General features: G+C 47.1%; 3 protein-coding genes across 5 annotated transcripts; 2 read left to right on the top strand and 1 right to left on the bottom strand.

Moving 5' to 3' along the window:
- Window positions 1-4,145: 4,145 nt before the first annotated feature.
- On the bottom strand, window positions 4,146-6,624 carry LOC112853784 (heat shock 70 kDa protein 1). The gene has a single exon (XM_086705845.1). The coding sequence runs from the start codon at window positions 6,424-6,426 to the stop codon at window positions 4,501-4,503; it is 1,926 nt and encodes a 641-aa protein (XP_086561971.1). The 5' UTR covers window positions 6,427-6,624; the 3' UTR covers window positions 4,146-4,500.
- Window positions 6,625-6,838: 214 nt separating this feature from the next.
- On the top strand, window positions 6,839-10,784 carry LOC112853785 (heat shock 70 kDa protein 1-like). Of its 3 annotated transcripts, none has more exons than XM_086705843.1 (2): window positions 6,839-6,860; window positions 8,539-10,784. In XM_086705843.1, the coding sequence occupies exon 2, from the start codon at window positions 8,552-8,554 to the stop codon at window positions 10,475-10,477; it is 1,926 nt and encodes a 641-aa protein (XP_086561969.1). In that variant the 5' UTR covers window positions 6,839-6,860; window positions 8,539-8,551; the 3' UTR covers window positions 10,478-10,784. The 3 variants fall into 3 exon arrangements, with proteins under 3 accessions (XP_086561969.1, XP_086561968.1, XP_086561967.1); XM_086705842.1 differs by lacking the exon at window positions 6,839-6,860 and adding an exon at window positions 6,905-6,990; XM_086705841.1 differs by lacking the exon at window positions 6,839-6,860 and adding an exon at window positions 7,041-7,148.
- Window positions 10,785-12,264: 1,480 nt separating this feature from the next.
- LSM2 (LSM2 homolog, U6 small nuclear RNA and mRNA degradation associated) lies at window positions 12,265-18,772 on the top strand. The gene is made up of 5 exons (XM_025917180.2): window positions 12,265-12,396; window positions 13,035-13,102; window positions 17,947-17,977; window positions 18,095-18,154; window positions 18,254-18,772. Exons 1-5 carry the CDS (start codon window positions 12,394-12,396, stop codon window positions 18,377-18,379), a joined length of 288 nt encoding a protein of 95 aa, XP_025772965.1. The 5' UTR covers window positions 12,265-12,393; the 3' UTR covers window positions 18,380-18,772.
- The last annotated feature ends 840 nt before the right edge of the window (window positions 18,773-19,612 follow it).

Raw genomic sequence — 19,612 nt, 5'->3', positions numbered from 1 at the left:
TGAGAGTGTCTCTCTTCCTCCTTCTGTCTCTCTCCCCTGCTCACGAAAGCTCTCTCTCTCTCCTCTAACATAAAAAATACAACTGCTAAAAAAAAAAAAAAAAAAGTCTCTTCCAAGGGGCACCTGGCTGGCTCAGCTGGGAGAGCATGAGACTCTTGATCTTGGGGTCTTGAGTTTGATCTCCATGTTGGCTGTAAAGGGGCACCTGGGTGGCTCAGTCGGTTCAGCATCCGACTTCAACTCAGGTCATGATCTTACAGTCTGTGAGTTCAAGTCCTGCGTTCAACTCTGTGCTGACAGCCTGGAGCCTGCTTTGGATTCTGTGTCTCCCTCTCCCTCTGCTCCTCACCCTCTCATGCTCTGTCTCTCTCTCTCAAAAATAAACATTTAAAAAATTTTTTAAATAATAAAAATAAAAAAGAAACGAAAAACCTCTTCCAAGAATCCTGCAGTATTCACTTGTTCACTTGATACATTTCTCAACTCTTAGGGGCTGAGTTTTGCCCACAGTTGATGTTGCAAAGTAGACTTTGCTTTAAGTTCCAAAATGTGTATGTGTACCGGTAGCTAATGAATTCTCATATTTAAAAAAAAAAAAAAAAAAACATTTGGGAGGCTTTTTCTTTTCTTTTTTTTAACATTTGTTTTTTAGGGGCACCTGGGTGGCTCAGTCAGTTAAGCGTCTGACTTCGGCTCAGGTCATGATCTCACACTTCGTGGGTTCAAGCCCCGCATCGGGCTCTGTGCTGACAGCTCAGAGCCTGGAGCCTGTTTCAGATTCTGTGTCTCCCTGTCTGTCTGCCCCTCCCCTGTTCATGCTCTGTCTCTGTCTCAAGAATAAATAAACATTATAAAATTTGTTTTTTATTTTATTATAGTAATTTCTACATCCAACATGGGGTTCAAACTTAGGACCCTGAGATCAAGAGTTAAATGTTCATCTTTTTATTTTTATTAAAAAAAAATTTTTTTTAATGTTCATTTATTTTTGAGAGAGAGAAAGAGTGCAAGTGGGGGAGGTACAGAGAGAGGGGAAAACACAGACTCTGAACAGGCTCCAGGCTCTGAGCTGTCAGTACAGAGCAGAGCCTGACCTCATGAACTGCGAGATCAGATGCTCAACCAACTGAGCCACCCAGCCACCCCAAGCGTTACAAGCTCTATGGACTGAGCCAGCCAGGTGCCCCTGAATTACCATATTCTGATGTTGCTTCCTAAAGAACCACTTCCCAGCCTCAGGGATTCTCTTTTTTGACCCATCAAACTGTCCTTGGAGATTTCCCTAACCTCTATCACTGCTGCTGCCAGTGAATCAACACTTCTAGGCCTTTCAAGCCTCAGGCTCCCATTCACTGTAGAAAGCCCATTACCGCCAAGGGCTGTTCCCACTAGCAGACACCTTCCTCCCTCTTCCATGCCCCAGCCCTCTAAAAATGTAATCAGCAATAGCCTCTGATGTGATCATTTTTCTCCACTATTGGCTGCACATTAGAAACACTCAGACAGCTTTACTTCCATACAATGCCTTAGCCCACTCCCAAAGATTCTGACTTCTGGTGGAGGCCTGGCAGCAGTATTTTTTTAACTTCCCCCACTGATTTTAGTATACCACTAAGTCGGAGAAACATGTTTCCAATAGCTTGCAGCTACTTATTCCCTATCTTACCTGCCAGGTTACAGGAAAACAAAAAACAAACAAAAAACCCCTAACAAACCCAATTTCTGCTGCTGCTGCTGCTGCTGCTGCTGCTGCTGCTGCTGCAGTTAAAACTACATTTACCATATTCTATGATAGGAAGCTACAGTGTTATAGTTCATCTATTTTTCTGAGCAAAGCAAGCCTTTGAGAATTGGCCCAGGAACTAAAATAACTTACTATATTCCATTTCCTTTACAAGCTTTCAAGGAGAGCTTCCTATATTTTGTAATTCCTAAAATGTTTGATTTTCCCAGAGGGTGCAGATTTATTGAAAAACAGAACTTGAGCTTCAATTTGTTTTTATTTTGGAGTAGTTTTTTCCAGGCTCAGTTTGGGGGAGGTAGAGGTTGAGATTCTATCAGGCTGAAGAAAATGTTAAGGACATCTAACTGCTCTGGCAGGAAGAACCCCCTGGGGAAGAGCTTGTAATGGGAAGAAAGCCCATTTCCTTGATCTTCCCAGTTGTATCCTGTACCCAGCTTTCATATCCTTCTCCTTCTTAATTAAATTTGATCTTACTTAAATTCCTCTGGTTTTGAGATTGTCCATAAAAAGGACAAAGAGGTTACTGATTGTTAAAACTAGGGTAAAACCATCACTTAGAACCGGACAGGAACCCAATGCCAATGGTGTTCAGGCAGTGTGGAAAAAAACCAGCATTTGTTGCTAATTTTGCCCTGGATGTAGTTGAGGTGACCACTCCCACATGCTAATCTATGAAAAAACTTTAGGACACCTGATTTAGAAGATGGCGAGATAGAAGTTACTGAAGATTACTGGGGGGAAGCACAGAACTTGCCTCATTATAGATGAAGTTATTTAGGGTGACCGTGGGGTGGTCTTGAGCCGACAACCAAGAAAGAATTCTTGAAGAGGACTTTGGTGCAAAAAAGGTGATTTTATTAAACCATGGGGACAGGACCTATGGGCAGGAAGAGCTGCACTGGTGCCCTGACTGGTAACATTTTATATCCTCAGGTTGGGTGGGGGTCAGGGATAGAGTAAGTCTCTAAGAATTTTGGAAGCAAGGTTTCCAGTACCTTGAGGGACTAGCTGTTGCTAGGGAAATGCCATTTATTACCGCTTAATAAAACCCCAGTCAAGAGACCATTCAGATGTATATGGGGGGGTGGGGGGCATAAGCTTGGAATATGATTCCCAGCATATATCTTGGGGCAGTTAAGATAAAGGAAGTAGACTTACAGGATCCTTGAAGTTGGGATAATGTTAAGCTAGAGTTCTCTTTCGCCCCCAGCAAAGTGTTATCATTGAGGCAAGTAGTTCCTAGAGACATGTGACTCTGCAAGTTTCAAGGACTTGTTAGTTTCCCACATTACCATGGCAAGCACTTTCCTTTGTTCTCAGGTAGCCAGGAGTGTCTGAGGGGTATCACACATATTCCACCTGGGGAATGGAGTGTTGTGTGCCAGCCTGTATTTTGCCCTCAGTTTGCCCCAAGCTTCCTCATCAATTGTCATGCCTCCCAAATCCTCAGAATCTTGGTCTTCATGCGCTTGATAACTGCAGCAAGGATGACCATGGCAAAAAATGTTACTGGTCTATGCCACGTTTCTGCTCAAAATGATTTAGATCTTTAAAAGTGAAGTTGTACTGGGGGTGCCTGGGTAGATCAGTCGGTTAAGTGACCGACTGCAGCTCAGGTTATGATCTCGAGGTCTGTGGGCTGGAGCCTCATCAGGCTCTGCACTGATAGCTCAGAGCCAAGATCCTGCTTCAGATTCTGTGTCTCCCTTTCTCTCTTTCCCTCCCCTGTTCGCACTCCATCGCTCTCTCAAAAACATTTAAGAAAAAATTTTAATTTAAAAAAAGGGAGGTCACATTAAGGAATCTACTGAAGTCATTGCTTCACTATATACTAATTTGGATGTAAATTTAAAAAAAATAAAAAATAAAGTTAAAAAAAAGGGAGGTCATTCTGACAAAATATTTTAAAATGAGACAACCCAAATCGAGGTTAAATAATTTACACTTGGTCACCCAGCTGGCATTTACAGCCCTAGAGTGTGAATCTGCATCTCATTTTTGCTGTTTTGCACACCTCTAAAATAACTTATAACTTAAATAAAAGACTAAGACTCACAGTTCAGAAGTGACAAATTAAGGGCTCTGCACACGTTAAGTGTGAGAGTAAAGAACCGTGAACATCTCTCAACAGTGCCTTTAACCCAGAAGTTCTCCCCAAAACCATTTTTGCAGCTCCCATCCCCTTTTCTCCTAAAAAAAAGTGTCACCCACAAAAATGGGCAGCTGAAATTTTGTTTTCTAGCACAGATATAATTTAAAACCTACAATTAAGTCTTAAAATAAATAGCCAAAGTCACAGCTCCTCATACTGTACCTCTCTTCAGAAGTACTGTATTTTTCAGCCTATGAAATTCAGACATTCCAAGAAAGGTCCGCTATCCCCCCTCAAATAAAAATAGACTTGTATTTGTAACATTTTATTTTTCATCATGAAGTATACAAATTGTTTAAAAAAAAAAAAAGCCATTCCATGACTTCCGGTGTTTACAAAGCAAAATTGGACAGAGGGTGGCAGTGTTTGCTCATTTTACAGAGGAGGGGAAAAAAAGCACCAACTTACTTTCAAGGCAAAAACTCTACTAAAAACACTAGTATATCACAAGGAAATAATAAAGACAAACATTATCAGGTTACAACCTAACTTTAGAACAAATTGAAATAACAGAAAACTGGAAGTAGGAAAAAATACAGTGTGATAGCAAGGTCCTCAGGTCACCTCGACTTGGAAAGAAATATGAGTCAGGAAGGTAAGGATCCTAATCCACCTCCTCAATGGTGGGGCCTGACCCAGAGCCCCCTCTGGGGGCCTGAGCCCCAAAGCCACCAGCCCCAGGGCCACCCGCCCCCTGGTACAGTCCGCTGATGATGGGGTTACACACCTGCTCCAGCTCCTTCCTCTTGTGCTCAAACTCGTCCTTCTCCGCCAAGGTGTTGGCGTCCAGCCAGGAAATGACCTCCTGGCACTTGTCCAGCACCTTCTTCTTGTCGGCCTCGCTGATCTTCCCCTTGAGACCCTCATCCTCCACGGCACTCTTCATGTTGAAGGCGTACGACTCCAGCGCGTTCTTGGCAGACACCCTCTCGCGCTGCACCTCGTCCTCGGCTTTGTACTTCTCCGCCTCCTGCACCATGCGCTCGATCTCCTCCTTGCTCAGCCGGCCCTTGTCGTTGGTGATGGTGATCTTGTTGGCTTTGCCCGTGCTCTTGTCCGTGGCCGTGACGTTCAGGATGCCATTGGCATCGATGTCGAAGGTCACCTCAATCTGGGGCACTCCCCGTGGGGCCGGGGGGATGCCGCTCAGCTCGAAGCGCCCCAGCAGGTTATTGTCCCGCGTCATGGCCCTCTCGCCCTCGTACACCTGGATCAGCACTCCGGGCTGGTTGTCCGAGTAGGTGGTGAAGATCTGCGTCTGCTTGGTGGGGATGGTGGAGTTGCGCTTGATCAGGGCAGTCATCACGCCGCCGGCCGTCTCCAGCCCCAGCGACAGGGGCGCCACGTCCAGCAGCAACAGGTCCTGCACGTTCTCAGACTTGTCCCCCATCAGGATGGCCGCCTGCACCGCCGCCCCGTAGGCCACTGCCTCGTCGGGGTTGATGCTCTTGTTGAGATCGCGCCCGTTGAAGAAGTCTTGCAGCAGCTTCTGCACCTTGGGGATGCGGGTGGAGCCCCCCACCAGGACCAGGTCGTGGATCTGGGCCTTGTCCAGCTTGGCGTCGCGCAGAGCCTTCTCCACCGGCTCCAGGGTGCTCCGGAACAGGTCCGAGCACAGCTCCTCGAACCGCGCCCTCGTGATGGACGTGTAGAAGTCGATGCCCTCGAACAGGGAGTCGATCTCCAGGCTGGCCTGGGTGCTGGACGACAGGGTCCTCTTGGCCCGCTCGCAGGCGGTGCGCAGCCGCCTCACGGCTCGCTTGTTCTGGCTGATGTCCTTCTTGTGCTTCCTCTTGAACTCCTCCACGAAGTGGTTCACCAGCCTGTTGTCAAAGTCCTCCCCACCCAGGTGGGTGTCCCCCGCCGTGGCCTTCACCTCGAAGATGCCGTCGTCGATCGTCAGGATGGACACGTCGAAGGTGCCCCCGCCCAGGTCAAAGATGAGCACGTTGCGCTCCCCCTTGCCCGTCCTGTCCAGGCCGTAGGCGATGGCGGCGGCCGTGGGCTCGTTGATGATCCGCAGCACGTTCAGCCCCGCGATCACCCCCGCGTCCTTGGTGGCCTGCCGCTGCGAGTCGTTGAAGTAGGCCGGCACGGTGATCACCGCGTTGGTCACCGGGTAGCCCAGGTACGCCTCGGCGATCTCCTTCATCTTGGTCAGCACCATGGACGAGATCTCCTCGGGGTAGAACGCCTTGGTCTCCCCCTTGTAGCTCACCTGCACCTTGGGCTTATCTCCGTCGTTGATCACCCGGAAAGGCCAGTGCTTCATATCCGACTGCACCACCGGGTCGCCGAACTTGCGGCCGATCAGCCGCTTCGCGTCGAACACGGTGTTCTGCGGGTTCAGCGCCACCTGGTTCTTGGCCGCATCCCCGATGAGCCGCTCGGTGTCCGTGAAGGCCACGTAGCTGGGGGTGGTGCGGTTGCCCTGGTCGTTGGCGATGATCTCTACCTTGCCGTGCTGGAACACCCCCACGCATGAGTAGGTGGTGCCCAGGTCGATGCCGATGGCTGCGGTTTTAGCCATGTCGGTGTCCTGCTCCCTTGCCCGGCGCTGAGGTTCAGCCTTTGTGAACGTCGGTCGGGATACGCGACGAGGAACTCGGTCTGTTCCGAAGCTGCAAACTCGAACTTGCGGGGAGCCCGACTCAGCCGGTCTGCGGAAATTGCACACCGCCTGAACCCCGAAGGTTTCTCTGCAGGCTTGCTGTTTTTCGGTACGGGGCGGCTCTGTGTTTATAACGCCTCGTCGAGCCCCACCTTTTCTGTCCTCAGCCAATCACGGAGCTCTGCGGGGCTGCCAGGCCGGGAATATTCCAGCGGTTTCGCATCGCGTCCTGCCTCCAGGCTTTCTGGGACCAATCAGCGTTCTGGGTGCCGCCCCTCCCAGAACTCTCCAGACTCTTCTGGGGCTTGCTGGGCTTGCAAAGCTTCGAGGAGGGCGGGGGTCGGCGCGAGGAGGTGGGAGGGGCTGGCAGGGCCGGAGGCAGGGCGGGGGCGGGTATGTTGACGCTGGTTCCCCAGACGCGTTACAATGGGGGTGCTGCCTCTGACCTCATGGGCTATTTAGGAATCGGGATGGTAGGGGATGGTAAGTCCGGAGTCCGCTCAAAGTTGTAGGGCAGGGCGGGGCGGGTGGGGGGTGGGGGAACACCGGCTGCGCCGTTTGGATGTTAAAGGAGCCCCCCACGCACAGGGGCTCCGCAGTTGGAACATTATTAAACTGGATCGAAGGCGGCGGCACTATAGGTGAGCCAGGAGGGCTCTGATTGAAATGGAATGATAATAGGCAAGACTAGTAGATCCATGTTTGAGAAAGTGCTGGAAAGTTCTGTAGTTTCAATCTATAGGGTGCATTGACTAATCAGGGAAGGGGGAATCCTTTGGTAAGGAGTCAAGGTGGGTGGGATTTGTCAGAGCTGCTGGAAAGAAGTGGAGGAGCTGATCTGTTAATGTCTTCAGATAGTTTTATTCCAGAGAAGATTGGAGAGATTGCTTGTCACGCTCTATCTCGTCTGAGAAAGTTTGTGAGGGTTAGATTAGGTTCCTAGTAGCCATTTTCAGACTAGCCCAATAGTATGCCAACTAATGCCTAATGGAGGGTAAAGGAGTTGTGGAAGGTAGCTAAACCGAAAGATGGAGATTAATGTCTGGTGAAGGGACCAGAACATAAGATAATCTTAGTTCAGCAGGAGACAGTTACAATCTCAGAATAAAATATCACAGATAAAGAAACAGGACAATGAAGTTACACTCTGTGAAAATTAAACAGAATATATGCCAACTGTCCTCCCTCTTACTTCCAATTCGCTAAGAATACTTTAGTCCAAAAAGCACTCTCCGTGAGAGAAGAGACTGGAATAGTTGTACACTAGCAATAAACTTGTTCATGGAGTTTATGACAGCACTATTCTCAATAGCCATAAGGTAGAAGCAGCCCAAGTGTCCAAGGAAGGAATGAATATACAAAATGTGCCCCATATATAATGCCCCTATATATATATATAATTAATATTATTCAGGCTTAAGTAAACTCTGACACATGCTGTAACACATACTTGAACTTTTGAGGATATCTTGCTAAGTGAAAAAAAAAAAACAGTTACAAAAAGAAATTACTGTATAATTGTATTATTATGAAGAACTAGAGTAATCAAATTCATAGAGACAGAAAATAGAATAGTTGTTGTCAGGGGCTGGAGAGAGAAGGGGAATGGAGGTTTGTTTAGTGAATATAGAATTTCAGTTTTGAAAGATAAAAAGATTTTTGGAGGTTGTTTGGCCAGCAATGTGAATGAACTTACTGCTAAACAGTACACTTAAAAAATGGTTAGGATGGTAAATTTCACATTATGTGTATTTTAGTACAATGGAAAGTAATAAGGGTGCCTGGATGGCTCACTCCGTTGAGCATCCAACTCTTTTTTCAGCTCAAGTCATGATCTCAGGATTGTGGGATCAATCCTGTGTTGAGTTCCATGCTGAACGTGAATCCTGTTTAAGATTCTCTCTCTGTTCCTCTGCCCCTCTCCCTTGCTCGTTCGTGTCCTCCATCTGTCTCTCTAAATTAAAAAAGTAATAAAGTAAAAAAAAAAAAAAAGCACTCTGCCAAAACTTTATCTCATTTTTTTCTTCTCAGGCCTCGGAAGACCATGGCTGCTGCTAAGGGAATGGCCATTGGCATCGACCTGGGCACCACCTACTCATGCGTGGGGGTGTTCCAGCACGGTAAGGTAGAGATCATTGCCAATGACCAGGGCAACCGCACCACCCCCAGCTATGTGGCCTTCACCGACACGGAACGGCTCATTGGGGATGCGGCCAAGAACCAGGTAGCCATGAATCCCCAGAACACTGTCTTTGACGCCAAACGTCTGATTGGCAGGAAATTTAATGATCCTGTAGTGCAGGCAGATATGAAACACTGGCCTTTTCAAGTAATCAATGAAGGAGGCAAGCCCAAGGTAACAGTGTCCTACAAAGGGGAGAAAAAAGCTTTCTATCCTGAGGAAATCTCTTCTATGGTACTGACAAAGATGAAGGAGACTGCTGAGGCCTTTTTGGGCCACCCTGTCACCAATGCTGTGATAACTGTGCCAGCTTATTTCAATGATTCTCAGCGTCAAGCCACCAAGGATGCAGGTGTGATTGCGGGTCTCAATGTGCTAAGAATTATCAATGAACCCACAGCTGCTGCCATTGCATATGGCTTAGATAAAGCAGGTCAGGGAGAGCGACATGTCTTGATCTTTGACCTGGGTGGAGGAACATTTGATGTGTCCATCCTGACCATAGATGATGGAATCTTTGAAGTAAAGGCCACAGCTGGGGACACCCACCTTGGTGGAGAGGACTTTGACAACAGGCTTGTGAGCCACTTTGTGGAGGAATTCAAGAGGAAGTACAAGAAGGACATCATCCAGAACAAGCGAGCCGTGAGGCGGCTGCGCACCGCCTGCGAGCGGGCCAAGAGGACCCTGTCGTCCAGCACCCAGGCCAACTTGGAAATTGATTCACTTTATGAAGGCGTCGACTTCTACACGTCCATCACCAGAGCCCGATTTGAAGAGTTGTGTGCAGACCTGTTTAGAGGCACGTTGGAACCTGTGGAGAAGGCTCTTCAGGATGCCAAGATGGATAAGGCTAAGATCCATGACATTGTTTTAGTAGGGGGCTCCACCCGCATCCCTAAGGTTCAGAGGCTGCTACAGGACTACTTTAATGGTCATGATCTCAATAAGAGCATCAATCCAGATGAGGCAGTGGCCTATGGGGCTGCTGTACAGGCAGCCATTTTGATGGGGGACAAATCTGAAAAGGTACAGGACCTGCTTTTGCTGGATGTGGCTCCTTTGTCCCTAGGGTTGGAAACAGCCGGGGGTGTGATGACTGTCCTGATCAAGCGCAACTCTACCATCCCCACCAAGCAGACGCAGATCTTCACCACCTATTCAGATAACCAGCCAGGGGTATTGATCCAGGTGTATGAGGGCGAGAGGGCCATGACCCGAGATAACAACCTGCTGGGGCGCTTTGACCTGACTGGAATCCCTCCTGCACCCAGGGGAGTGCCTCAGATTGAAGTGACCTTTGACATCGATGCCAACGGTATTCTCAATGTAACAGCCATGGACAAGAGCACGGGCAAGGCCAACAAGATCACCATCACCAACGACAAGGGCCGGCTGAGCAAGGAGGAGATTGAATGCATGGTCCTGGATGCTGAGAAGTACAAAGCTGAGGATGAGGTCCAAAGAGAGAAAATCGCTGCAAAAAATGCCTTAGAATCTTATGCTTTTAACATGAAGAGTGCTGTGAGTGATGAGGGCTTGAAGGGCAAGATTAGTGAGTCTGATAAAAAGAAAATACTGGATAAATGCAATGAGGTCCTTTCGTGGCTGGAGGCCAATCAACTGGCTGAGAAAGAAGAGTTTGATCACAAGAGAAAGGAATTGGAGCAGGTGTGTAACCCAGTCATCACCAAACTCTACCAGGGAGGATGCGCTGGGCCTACCTGTGGGACAGGGTATACTCCTGGAAGGGCTGCCACGGGCCCCACCATCGAAGAAGTAGATTAATCTTATCTGGAGCTGGAGGGCTCTAGGGTGCCTCTAAGGTGAATTTTGTTCCCCTCATCTTCAAACATTGTTATGATTCTTGAATTGACTGGACCTGAACCTGTTACCATCCCTTTCAGATTCTGACCAAAGAATCTTGTATACCACCTTTTCACAATCCCTGTTTCTGACTCTTAGGAAAACTAGGCCCCTCTTTGAGCCATTTGATGAATTTGAATGTCTGTTATTTATTTCCAACCTTCCCAACTTTCTTCTTCCTGTGTGGATGGTTATTTGTCACTCAGTAAATTTGTTCCTAAAACAAAAATTTTTTTCTGGTATCTTTATTTTTTTACCTTTTTAAAGTTTATTTTTATTTTTTAAAATGTATTTAAGTGCATTTAGGTCATCTTTACCTCCAACGTGAAGCTTGAACTCATGACCCCAAGATGAAGAGTCACATGTTCTTCCTGCTGAGCTAGATAGGTGCCCCTCTTCTGGTATCTTTAGATTGTTACTGTACCTTGAAAATAGGAAAAGAAGAATCAATGAAGAGAGAGTGTGTGTGGTCTGATTGTGAGCTCATTGTGAATCATTAAACTGGTAAGTGGAAAGTATTTGAATTTTCATGAGCTAATTGTCTTAAGCGGGAAAATAGCTTTTTGTAAAGTTTATTTATTTATTCACTCTGAGAGTGAGCGACCACAGGGAGAGGCAGAGAGAGAGAAGAGAGAGAAGAGAGAGAATCCCAAGTAGGCTCCACACTGTGCCATTAGCGCAGAGCCTTATGCAGGGTGCGAACCCAGGAACTGTGAGATCATGACTTGAGCTGAAATCAAGAGTCAGATGCTTAACCAACTGAGACACCCAGGCGTCCCTGAAGCAGGAAAATAACTTTTGATCATCAGCCTCCTTTAGCTCCAGGTAGAGCAGTTGCTATGCTTGTACTCAGTGATAGAGTGGTTTAGGTGCTTAGGGTTCAGCTGGGGGGTGGGGGGTGGGGACAAACTTCTGCTTGATATCCTTATGATACTTATAGTGGGGTCAGAAGATCCAAGATCTGTGTATTCAGAGTCGATTATTACATCTTTTACATGCAGAAAACATTTCTACAACAAAGTGCTGACAAATGGGTACTTTTGTGCAAGATGAGAAATGGAGGATTTGTAGTCTTATTGAAAAATATTTTCACCTATTGTGTCATATCCCATATTTATAAAACCCTTGGGGACAGGAGCATAGAAGTATGTGTAACAGCACTTGTGTCCCTTTGTGTTTTAAGTGAAATGTTACAATGGGAATTTCTAGCCCTGAGCAAGTTTCTGTTTGGTTTTACTCAGTCCTTTACAGGCAAAGGGGTCTGAGAAATATGGACTGAGATTGGGTCCTTGGGAGAAATATGTTACTGGGAGCCTTTGATAGAATCAAGGAGTGCTCAGGCTCCTGATTTCGGGGGTTCTGCACCATGTTATTTTCTAAAGTTTTTATCGAAGTGTGACAGATATAGAAAAGTGTACAAATCAGGAGTTTTCGCAAATTCCTCCACAGTTGTCAGCAGAATGTAAGGTGTGAGCAATCGTGCTGTGGATGGCACTGTCAGTGAAAAAAACCTCTAAGAGGCAGTGTACCTCTTCAAACAGCTGGGGCCCGCGCCTGCGTGTTTGGAAGCCCGCCACTCGGGAGGAAGTGGAAAGGCAGGAAGACCCGCCCCTTTCCCGGCTCAAGCGCCCCCTCGGCTCTCCCCTGCTAGCGCTCCCGGCGGTGCGACCCTGCCGCGTGTCGTAGTGCTTGCTCGGAGTTTCCTCCGAGCTTCTCGTGGCGCCTGCGCGACCCCGCCCATTCCCACGCGCGGGCTAGCGTCTCGGTTGCGGTCCGGCCCCAGTCCCGCGGTTCCCGGCTCTCGCTTTCCCGGCCCGGCCGGCAGCGGCTTGAGCACCATGGTAGGTACCGTGACGTCACAAGGGGGCGCCCGGGCGGAGCGCGGGCGTGCCGGCGGATAGTAGTCGGGGTGGCGTCTAGGCTTTGACCCGCGGGGTCGGAGTTGGGCCCAGGGGTCTTGCCTCCATCCTTAGTTCTCACGCCTCAAATTCTGGGGTGCGGGGGAAGACACCTGGGAGCAAATGGGGATTTTCCTTCTTTTGTTTTTTTCTTTTTTTTTTTTTTTAAACTTATGAGGGAAACAAAACAAACGCGGGAGTTGGAAACAAGGGGAGGGAAAAAGCGAGACCTCAGGAGGCTTTGGGAGGGTGCGAATGGGATACTTTGTACAATTCTGTTCACTGGGGCGAGTGGGCAGGGCCCCAGGAGAGGTGGGGGATTGAGAGACGCACCCGGAGAGCCCGAGGAGTGCAGGGCAGAGCGTCTCTCTGGGGCTTTCAGCCAGGGGCTCAGTGAAGGGTGCAGAATCATTTGCGCTTCAGGCGGTCGTCCCTATCAGTATTCTTTCCTGTGAAGTTTTGAGAACTTGCCAGATATGTGGTGGGGATCCCAATACCAGTATTTGGGGATACTGGCAAAGGAGCACTCCTCCCTACTGTGTGCCTTCCCATATGATGGTTCTCCCCCTCTCGCCCAATAGCTCTTCTATTCCTTTTTCAAGTCCCTCGTGGGCAAGGATGTGGTCGTGGAACTCAAGAATGACCTGAGGTAGGTACCCATTCTGTAGGGGGCGAAGATATGCAGGGCTCTGGAACCTCTTTGACAAGTATTTGAGGGCTGGGCACAGTGGGAGAGCTACAGAAGAAATAAATGACCAGTGCCTTAAGTTTAAAGTACTAGAAAGAGGGCAGCGCAGGCATCAATAACATTTTTTCCTTCTTTGCGAAACGAACATAGTTTTGGTTTTTTCTGACTAAATCATAGACTACGTTGACCCAGCTTACAGAAATGTACGAATCAGTGCCACAGGTAAAGATGTATGTGCAAAGAGGTTTGTGGTTTTACTTTCAATAGCCCCAAATTGGAAACAAATAGCTGTCTACAGGGAATGGGTTGGTGAGTTGTGGTACTTCCATATTATACAGCTGTCACAGAGGAATACGATGCATTGATATGGAGAGCTGTTGCAGAATAGTATATATGGCACAATCTTCCTTTTGTTAAAGAAAATGTAAAGGGTGAGCCAAAGACCAATGCAATCCCTTAGGTCTATGCTGCTTTTACATCCTCTACCCCCTTGTATCATTAGTTCCTAATTACTGTTCAGGACTTGGAGTAAATGCTGTATCCTTGGAGACACTTTTTTCCTGGTCCGTCTAGCCATATAAAGTCTGTCATATAGTCTAATTTTCTTCCTAGTGGGTGCTTCTCAAATTGTGGTTTCATAGAAATGTTTATGGTTTATGTCCTGTCCTTCCTACAGGGCCAGAACCTCAGCTCACCATTGTGTATCTAGCATAGGCCTGGTATATAGTAGGTGCTTAATAGCTGTGTGCCGAAAGAAAGAAAAATAGCTAACATTTGAGAACCTTCTATCAACTAAGCACTATTCTGAATACTTTGTATGTATGAATTTATTTAATTCTCATAACATGTCCATATGACATATACTATTGTTGCTGTCTTACACATGAGGAAACTGAAGCATAGACATACATGTTAAGAAACTTGCTCAAGTCTACACAGTTAGTGAATGACACAGTCAGAACTGAAGTCCAGTTGTGTCTGGTGTGTGCACACGTGTGTGCACGCTCCCTTAAATTAAAAACAGAGCAAGACAAATACCATATGATTTCACTCATACGTAGAATTTAAGAAACAAAACAAATGAACATAGGCGGTGGGAAAGAGGCAAACCAGAAAATAGATTCTTAACTATAGAGAATAAATTGAGGATCACTGGAGGGGAGGTGGGGAGGGAGTGGACTAGATGAGTGAGGGATATTAAGGAGGGCACTTGTGATGAACACTGTGTGTTGTATGTAAGTGTTGAGCCACTAAATTCTACACCTGAAACTAATATTACACTATATGTTAACTAGAGTTTAAATAAAAACTTGAAAAAAAGGGTCATATTCTTTATGCAGTTGTGAAACTTGCTTTTCATCTGACAGTATGTTGTGGATATTTTCCATGTCAATAAAGTTGATCTTTAACATTCTTAATGTCTGTATGGCATTTTTATTCGCTGGCTGGAACTACTTTAACCGACTTTGCTGTTGCACATTTAGGCTGTTTCCAGTCCCTTGTTTTTATAAATCATGCTGCCCTGGACATCCTCATGCATGCATCTTTGTTCCCATCTCGTTCTTTAGGAAAAAAAATCCTTTGAAGTGTACATTTAAAGTATCATTACTTATTACCTGACTCTCCTCTAGAAACTTTATTTTTTTAACTTTATTTTCCAAGTTTTTATTTAAATTCCAGCTAACATACAGTGTAATATTCGCTTCAGGTGTAGAATTTAGTGATTCATCACTTAACATACAACCAGTGCTCATCACAAGTGCCCTCCTTAATACCCAACTTTTTTTTTTTTTTTAATATTTATTTATTTTGGGGAGAGCACAAGCAGGGGAGGCGCAGAAAGAGGGGGACAGAGGATCCAAAGCAGCCTCTGTGCTGACAGGCTGACAGCAGCAAGCCTGATGTGGGGCTTGAGCTCACGAACTGCGAGATCGTGACCTGAGCCGAAGTCAGACGTTCAACCAACTGAGCACCCCAGGTGCCCCTCAATTTTTTTTAAGATTTTATTTTTAAGTGATCTCTACACCCAGTGTGGGACTCAACCCCACAACCCCAAGGTCAAGAGTCACACGCTCTACTGAGACAGCCAAGGGTCCCTCTTTTAGAAACTTTGAATCAGTGTATTCCCCACCCCCAACAATATCTTCCATGTTTCTTTGTGAGGTAATTTCTTAGTTGGGGAAACGTTGATGTCGTAAGGAATGATGAAGAGAGGGACTTGCCTTTATTTATTTTTAAGATTTTATTTTTTAAAGTAGTCTCTACACCCAATGTGGGGCTTGAATTCATAACTTCGAGATCAAGAGTTGCGTGCTCTTCTGATTGAGTGAGCTAGGCACCCTAGACTTGCCTTTTAGATCAGAGATTCCCATTTATGGCACTAGTGATGCACATGGTATTGATGGTATACAGGTTGGGGCCATATAGAGAGACAAGTGTGGAAGCCAAAACCACCCTAGGCAATTCTGTGAGATGATTTGTTTTTGGTTTTCCTCTTCTCTCCTTCCTGGGTCTTCTACATGGCAATAATAGCTTATGTCCCGTGCCCTACAACAGGGACTTACAAGATTTGAAAGTAGTCCATTGGGTTGGGGGAAGAGCTTGTTTCTCTCATGCTTGATGTCATACTATTTTTCTACCAGATACTGTTAAAGGACTGAATGAAATGACACCACCTTACACAATTCCTGAAAGTTACTTCGCTGTTGCAGATGGTAGTAGGGTGCTCTCAAAGGCTTTTCAGCAGCCAGGGATGTGGGGAAGCCACCACTGAGGCAGTATGTCTCTGGATTTCAGAGACTTAGAATTTAACAAAAATTGGGGTCCACAGAGAACTGCCAATTTATTTTTGGCAAGGACATTTCTAAAATTACCATTTATTATAATCATTTTTATTAAAAATTTTTGTTCATACCTGAAAGTAAGGGCAATTAAAGAGTTATTCTTAGGGAAGAATATTGGTAATCTTTAGCACACTACATACACACTCAACACACGCTATATTAACTTGTGTTTTGTTTTTAATTTTTTTTTTTTTTTTTCAACGTTTATTTATTTTTGGGACAGAGAGAGAGCATGAGCGGGGGAGGGGCAGAGAGAGAGGGAGACACAGAATCGGAAACAGGCTCCAGGCTCTGGGCCATCAGCCCAGAGCCTGACGCGGGGCTCGAACTCACAGACCGCGAGATCGTGACCTGGCTGAAGTCGGACGCTTAACCGACTGCGCCACCCAGGCGCCCCGACTTGTGTTTTGTTTTTAATGTTTGTTTATTTTTGAGAGAAAGGCAGAGCGTGAACAGGAGAGGGGCAGAGAGAGAGGGAGACACAGAATCTGAAGCAAGCTCCAGGCTTTGAGCTGTCAGCACAGAGCCCGACTCGGGGCTCGAACTCACAAGCGGTGAGATCGTGAGCTGAAGTCAGACGCTTAACTGACTGAGCCACCCAGGCGCCCCAACCTGTGTTTCTTTTGTCACAGACTTAAGAAACCTTTGAGCACACATCAGTGTTTGAGAACCACAGTCCTAAGGAACATAGAATTGTGATGACATGCGGGGCGGCCAGGATGGAAGCTGACCTGGATTGAGGTGTAATTAGACCTTGGTTTGTAGAAGTCAAATTGGAAAGAGAATTACGGAAATGTTAGAAAAATGTCATCAAATGATGGGGACATGGGTCATGGAGGATGGTGAAGTACTACTCAGGATTTGAGGTTGTAAGACTGTTGAAGCCATTGACAGAAATTAAAGAGGTTGGGAAAGAGAGGTAGCATGACTTGGAGTACTGGTGTTCTGATAGCATTCCTCATTCACATTTCAGAGGGCCCAGGGATTGAGGAAGGGACAGGACATCCCTGTGCCTGCATCAAGAACAATGTTAAGCTATTTTGTCTACTTTACCTATGGGGCTCTGGTTCCAAGGCAAGAAATGTTTGAAAATAGCTGATGGTTTGGGGAATCAGACAGACCTGGACTCAAGTCCCTGTTTGTCCTAAACTTGGGCACCTTACACAATCTCTGAGTCCCTAGAGGGTAATGGCTATCTTGCAAAGTGGCTAGAAAGACTGTAAATATGTGGAATACAGGTCTAGTGCATGACAGTTGTTTAATGGTAGCTGTTAAGAGTGAGTTGGTTTGGGGGCGCCTGGGTGGCTCAGTTGGTTAAGTGCCAACTTTGGCTCAGGTCATGATCTTGCAGTTTGTGAGTTCAAGCTCCATGTCGGGCTCTGTGCTGACAGCTTGGAGCCTAGACCCTTTTTGGGATTCTGTGTCTCCCTCTCTGTCTGCTCCTCCCCTGCTCACACTCTGTCTCTCTCTCTCAAAAATAAAAAAAAAAAATTTAAAAAGTGAGTTGGTTCTAGGAGAGGAGACATGAGATCTAAAATAACACATTGCATGAGTACCTGGGCAGCTCAGTCGATTAAGTGTCTGACTTTGGCTCAGGTCATGATTCCACAGTTCATGAGTTCAAGCCTCGAGTCAGGCTCTGTGCTGACAGCTCAAAGCCTGGAGCTTGCTTCAGATTATGTCTTCCTCTCTCTCTGCCCCTCCCCCGCTCATGCGCTCACGTTCTCTCTCTCTCTCAAAAATAAACAAACATTTAAAAACTAAATAAGTAAAATAACATATTGCAGTAAAAGCATTGTCTTTCTTGCTCCTGGGTTTAGGAATGCCCCCTTTTGGTTCTACGTTTTCTGGCTTCCTTAAGTCCTTGACTTCCCCCAACCATGTTCTTATCCTTGCTCTGAAGACATCTCTGTTTATTTTGGTTTAAACTGATGTGGTTCTCTCCTCCATCTCCCCCGACAGCATCTGTGGAACCCTCCATTCTGTGGATCAGGTGAGATATCGTAGGAGCCTAGAATTGGGTCTTGGGGAAGGAGAGGGGAGAGTTTTGGTGCTGGGTACTTGCATGTTTTCTCTAGAGCTGATGATGCTATTCATCTTCTTTTCTTAGTATCTCAACATCAAACTAACTGACATCAGTGTCACAGACCCTGAGAAATACCCTCACATGGTGAGTTGGCGATGGTGAAGAGGAAACAGAAGCAGGATGCTCCCGGGTGGATAGCAGATATTTTTAAGGGTGTTTTCACATTTGTCTATCTTGGTCTAGTTATCCGTGAAGAACTGCTTCATCCGGGGCTCAGTGGTCCGCTATGTGCAGTTGCCGGCAGATGAGGTCGACACACAGTTGCTACAGGACGCAGCAAGGAAGGAGGCCCTGCAGCAGAAACAGTGATGGTTCCTTCTCCTCCCTGTTCCTCTTCTATTGGTGACCTTTAACCTCAAGTCCCAGCCAGGACCCCTCCCTCCCCATATTGAGGATTTGTTGTCTTTTTTTTTTTAAATAGTGGAGCCTTTTTTTTTTTCCTATTATTATTTCAGCGATGAGTGGATGAGAGGAAATAGTGTGGAGCAGCTCTCCTCTGTTGAGGAGGGGAGGATAAGTAGGCTGGGGAACTGCAAAGTCTGCCTTGTCCTCAGCATCTGTCCTTCTCACTCCTTCCCTGGAGTGGGAAGAATCTCCTAGATTCTGGTGGAAGAATCTCCTAGATTTCTCCAGGGCACCATGTGATTCGTTTTGGGGATGGAAGGAATCTGTCCCGCATCGGGAATAAACTTATGATGCACATTTGAGTTCTAGTTCTGTGTGTGTTTGGGGAAGGAGCCTGGAGGGTGGGAAAGGGATGTTGCATTCATCCAAGCCCTGCTACTCTCATCACCTCAGCCAAGAATCCAACCCAACTTCCCAGCATTGTCTGCCCCTCTTCTTGGCGTAAACCATGTAATACCTCACCTGGCTACACCATGTTTCTTGAACATGCCCCTGCCTACCGTGGTCTTCTGCTTATACCCACAACGAGTACTTGCTGCCCTTCCATCTCTGTCCTTCTGTTAACCTGACAGTTAATGAGACACCAACATGCATTTGATGCTGCTCTATCATGCCGCCTCAACCCAGCCAAATCACTACACGCTTCCTGAATATCTATAGAGGTTTAACATAAGTGACAATTTTTATTGTGGAGAGTTGTAACTGGGAATTAACTGAATTCTTAACTGGCTGATTCAGCAAATAGGAGTTTTCTATACAGATGAGTTCTCAGCGCTAGAGGACCTTACGGGCCCTCCAGCTTGACTCCCTCTTCTTTGCGGAGGGAATGAGGCTCCGAGAAGAGGCGGGGCGCCCTCTCGGCCGCGGCCGGCAGGTTCCCGGACTGCCCGCTGGGCGCCGCCCTCCTCTGGCCCGCCCGAGGACCCGTGCAAGGTGCCCGCGGTGGCGCCTGACCGAAGAGCGGTTGCGGGGCCGTCCTCCGCTCCCGCGTCCGCGTCCCGCGCGGTCCCTCGTGAGCGCGGTCGGCGGCGGGTGGCGCGGCCCCGGGCCAGTGTCGGGCAGGGCCGCACCCGCACACGCAGGCGGAGCACGGCCGCCCGCGCCAGGACCCGCGGGCCCGGAAACGCTTGTTGTCAC

The sequence above is a fragment of the Puma concolor genome, chromosome B2 (assembly GCF_028749965.1).
Source record: "Puma concolor isolate L17-30 chromosome B2, mPumCon1.1.hap2, whole genome shotgun sequence".
Taxonomy (NCBI): domain Eukaryota; kingdom Metazoa; phylum Chordata; class Mammalia; order Carnivora; family Felidae; genus Puma; species Puma concolor.
Note: the sequence above shows the minus strand (reverse complement) of the source record. Positions and strands in the feature narration are given on the sequence as shown.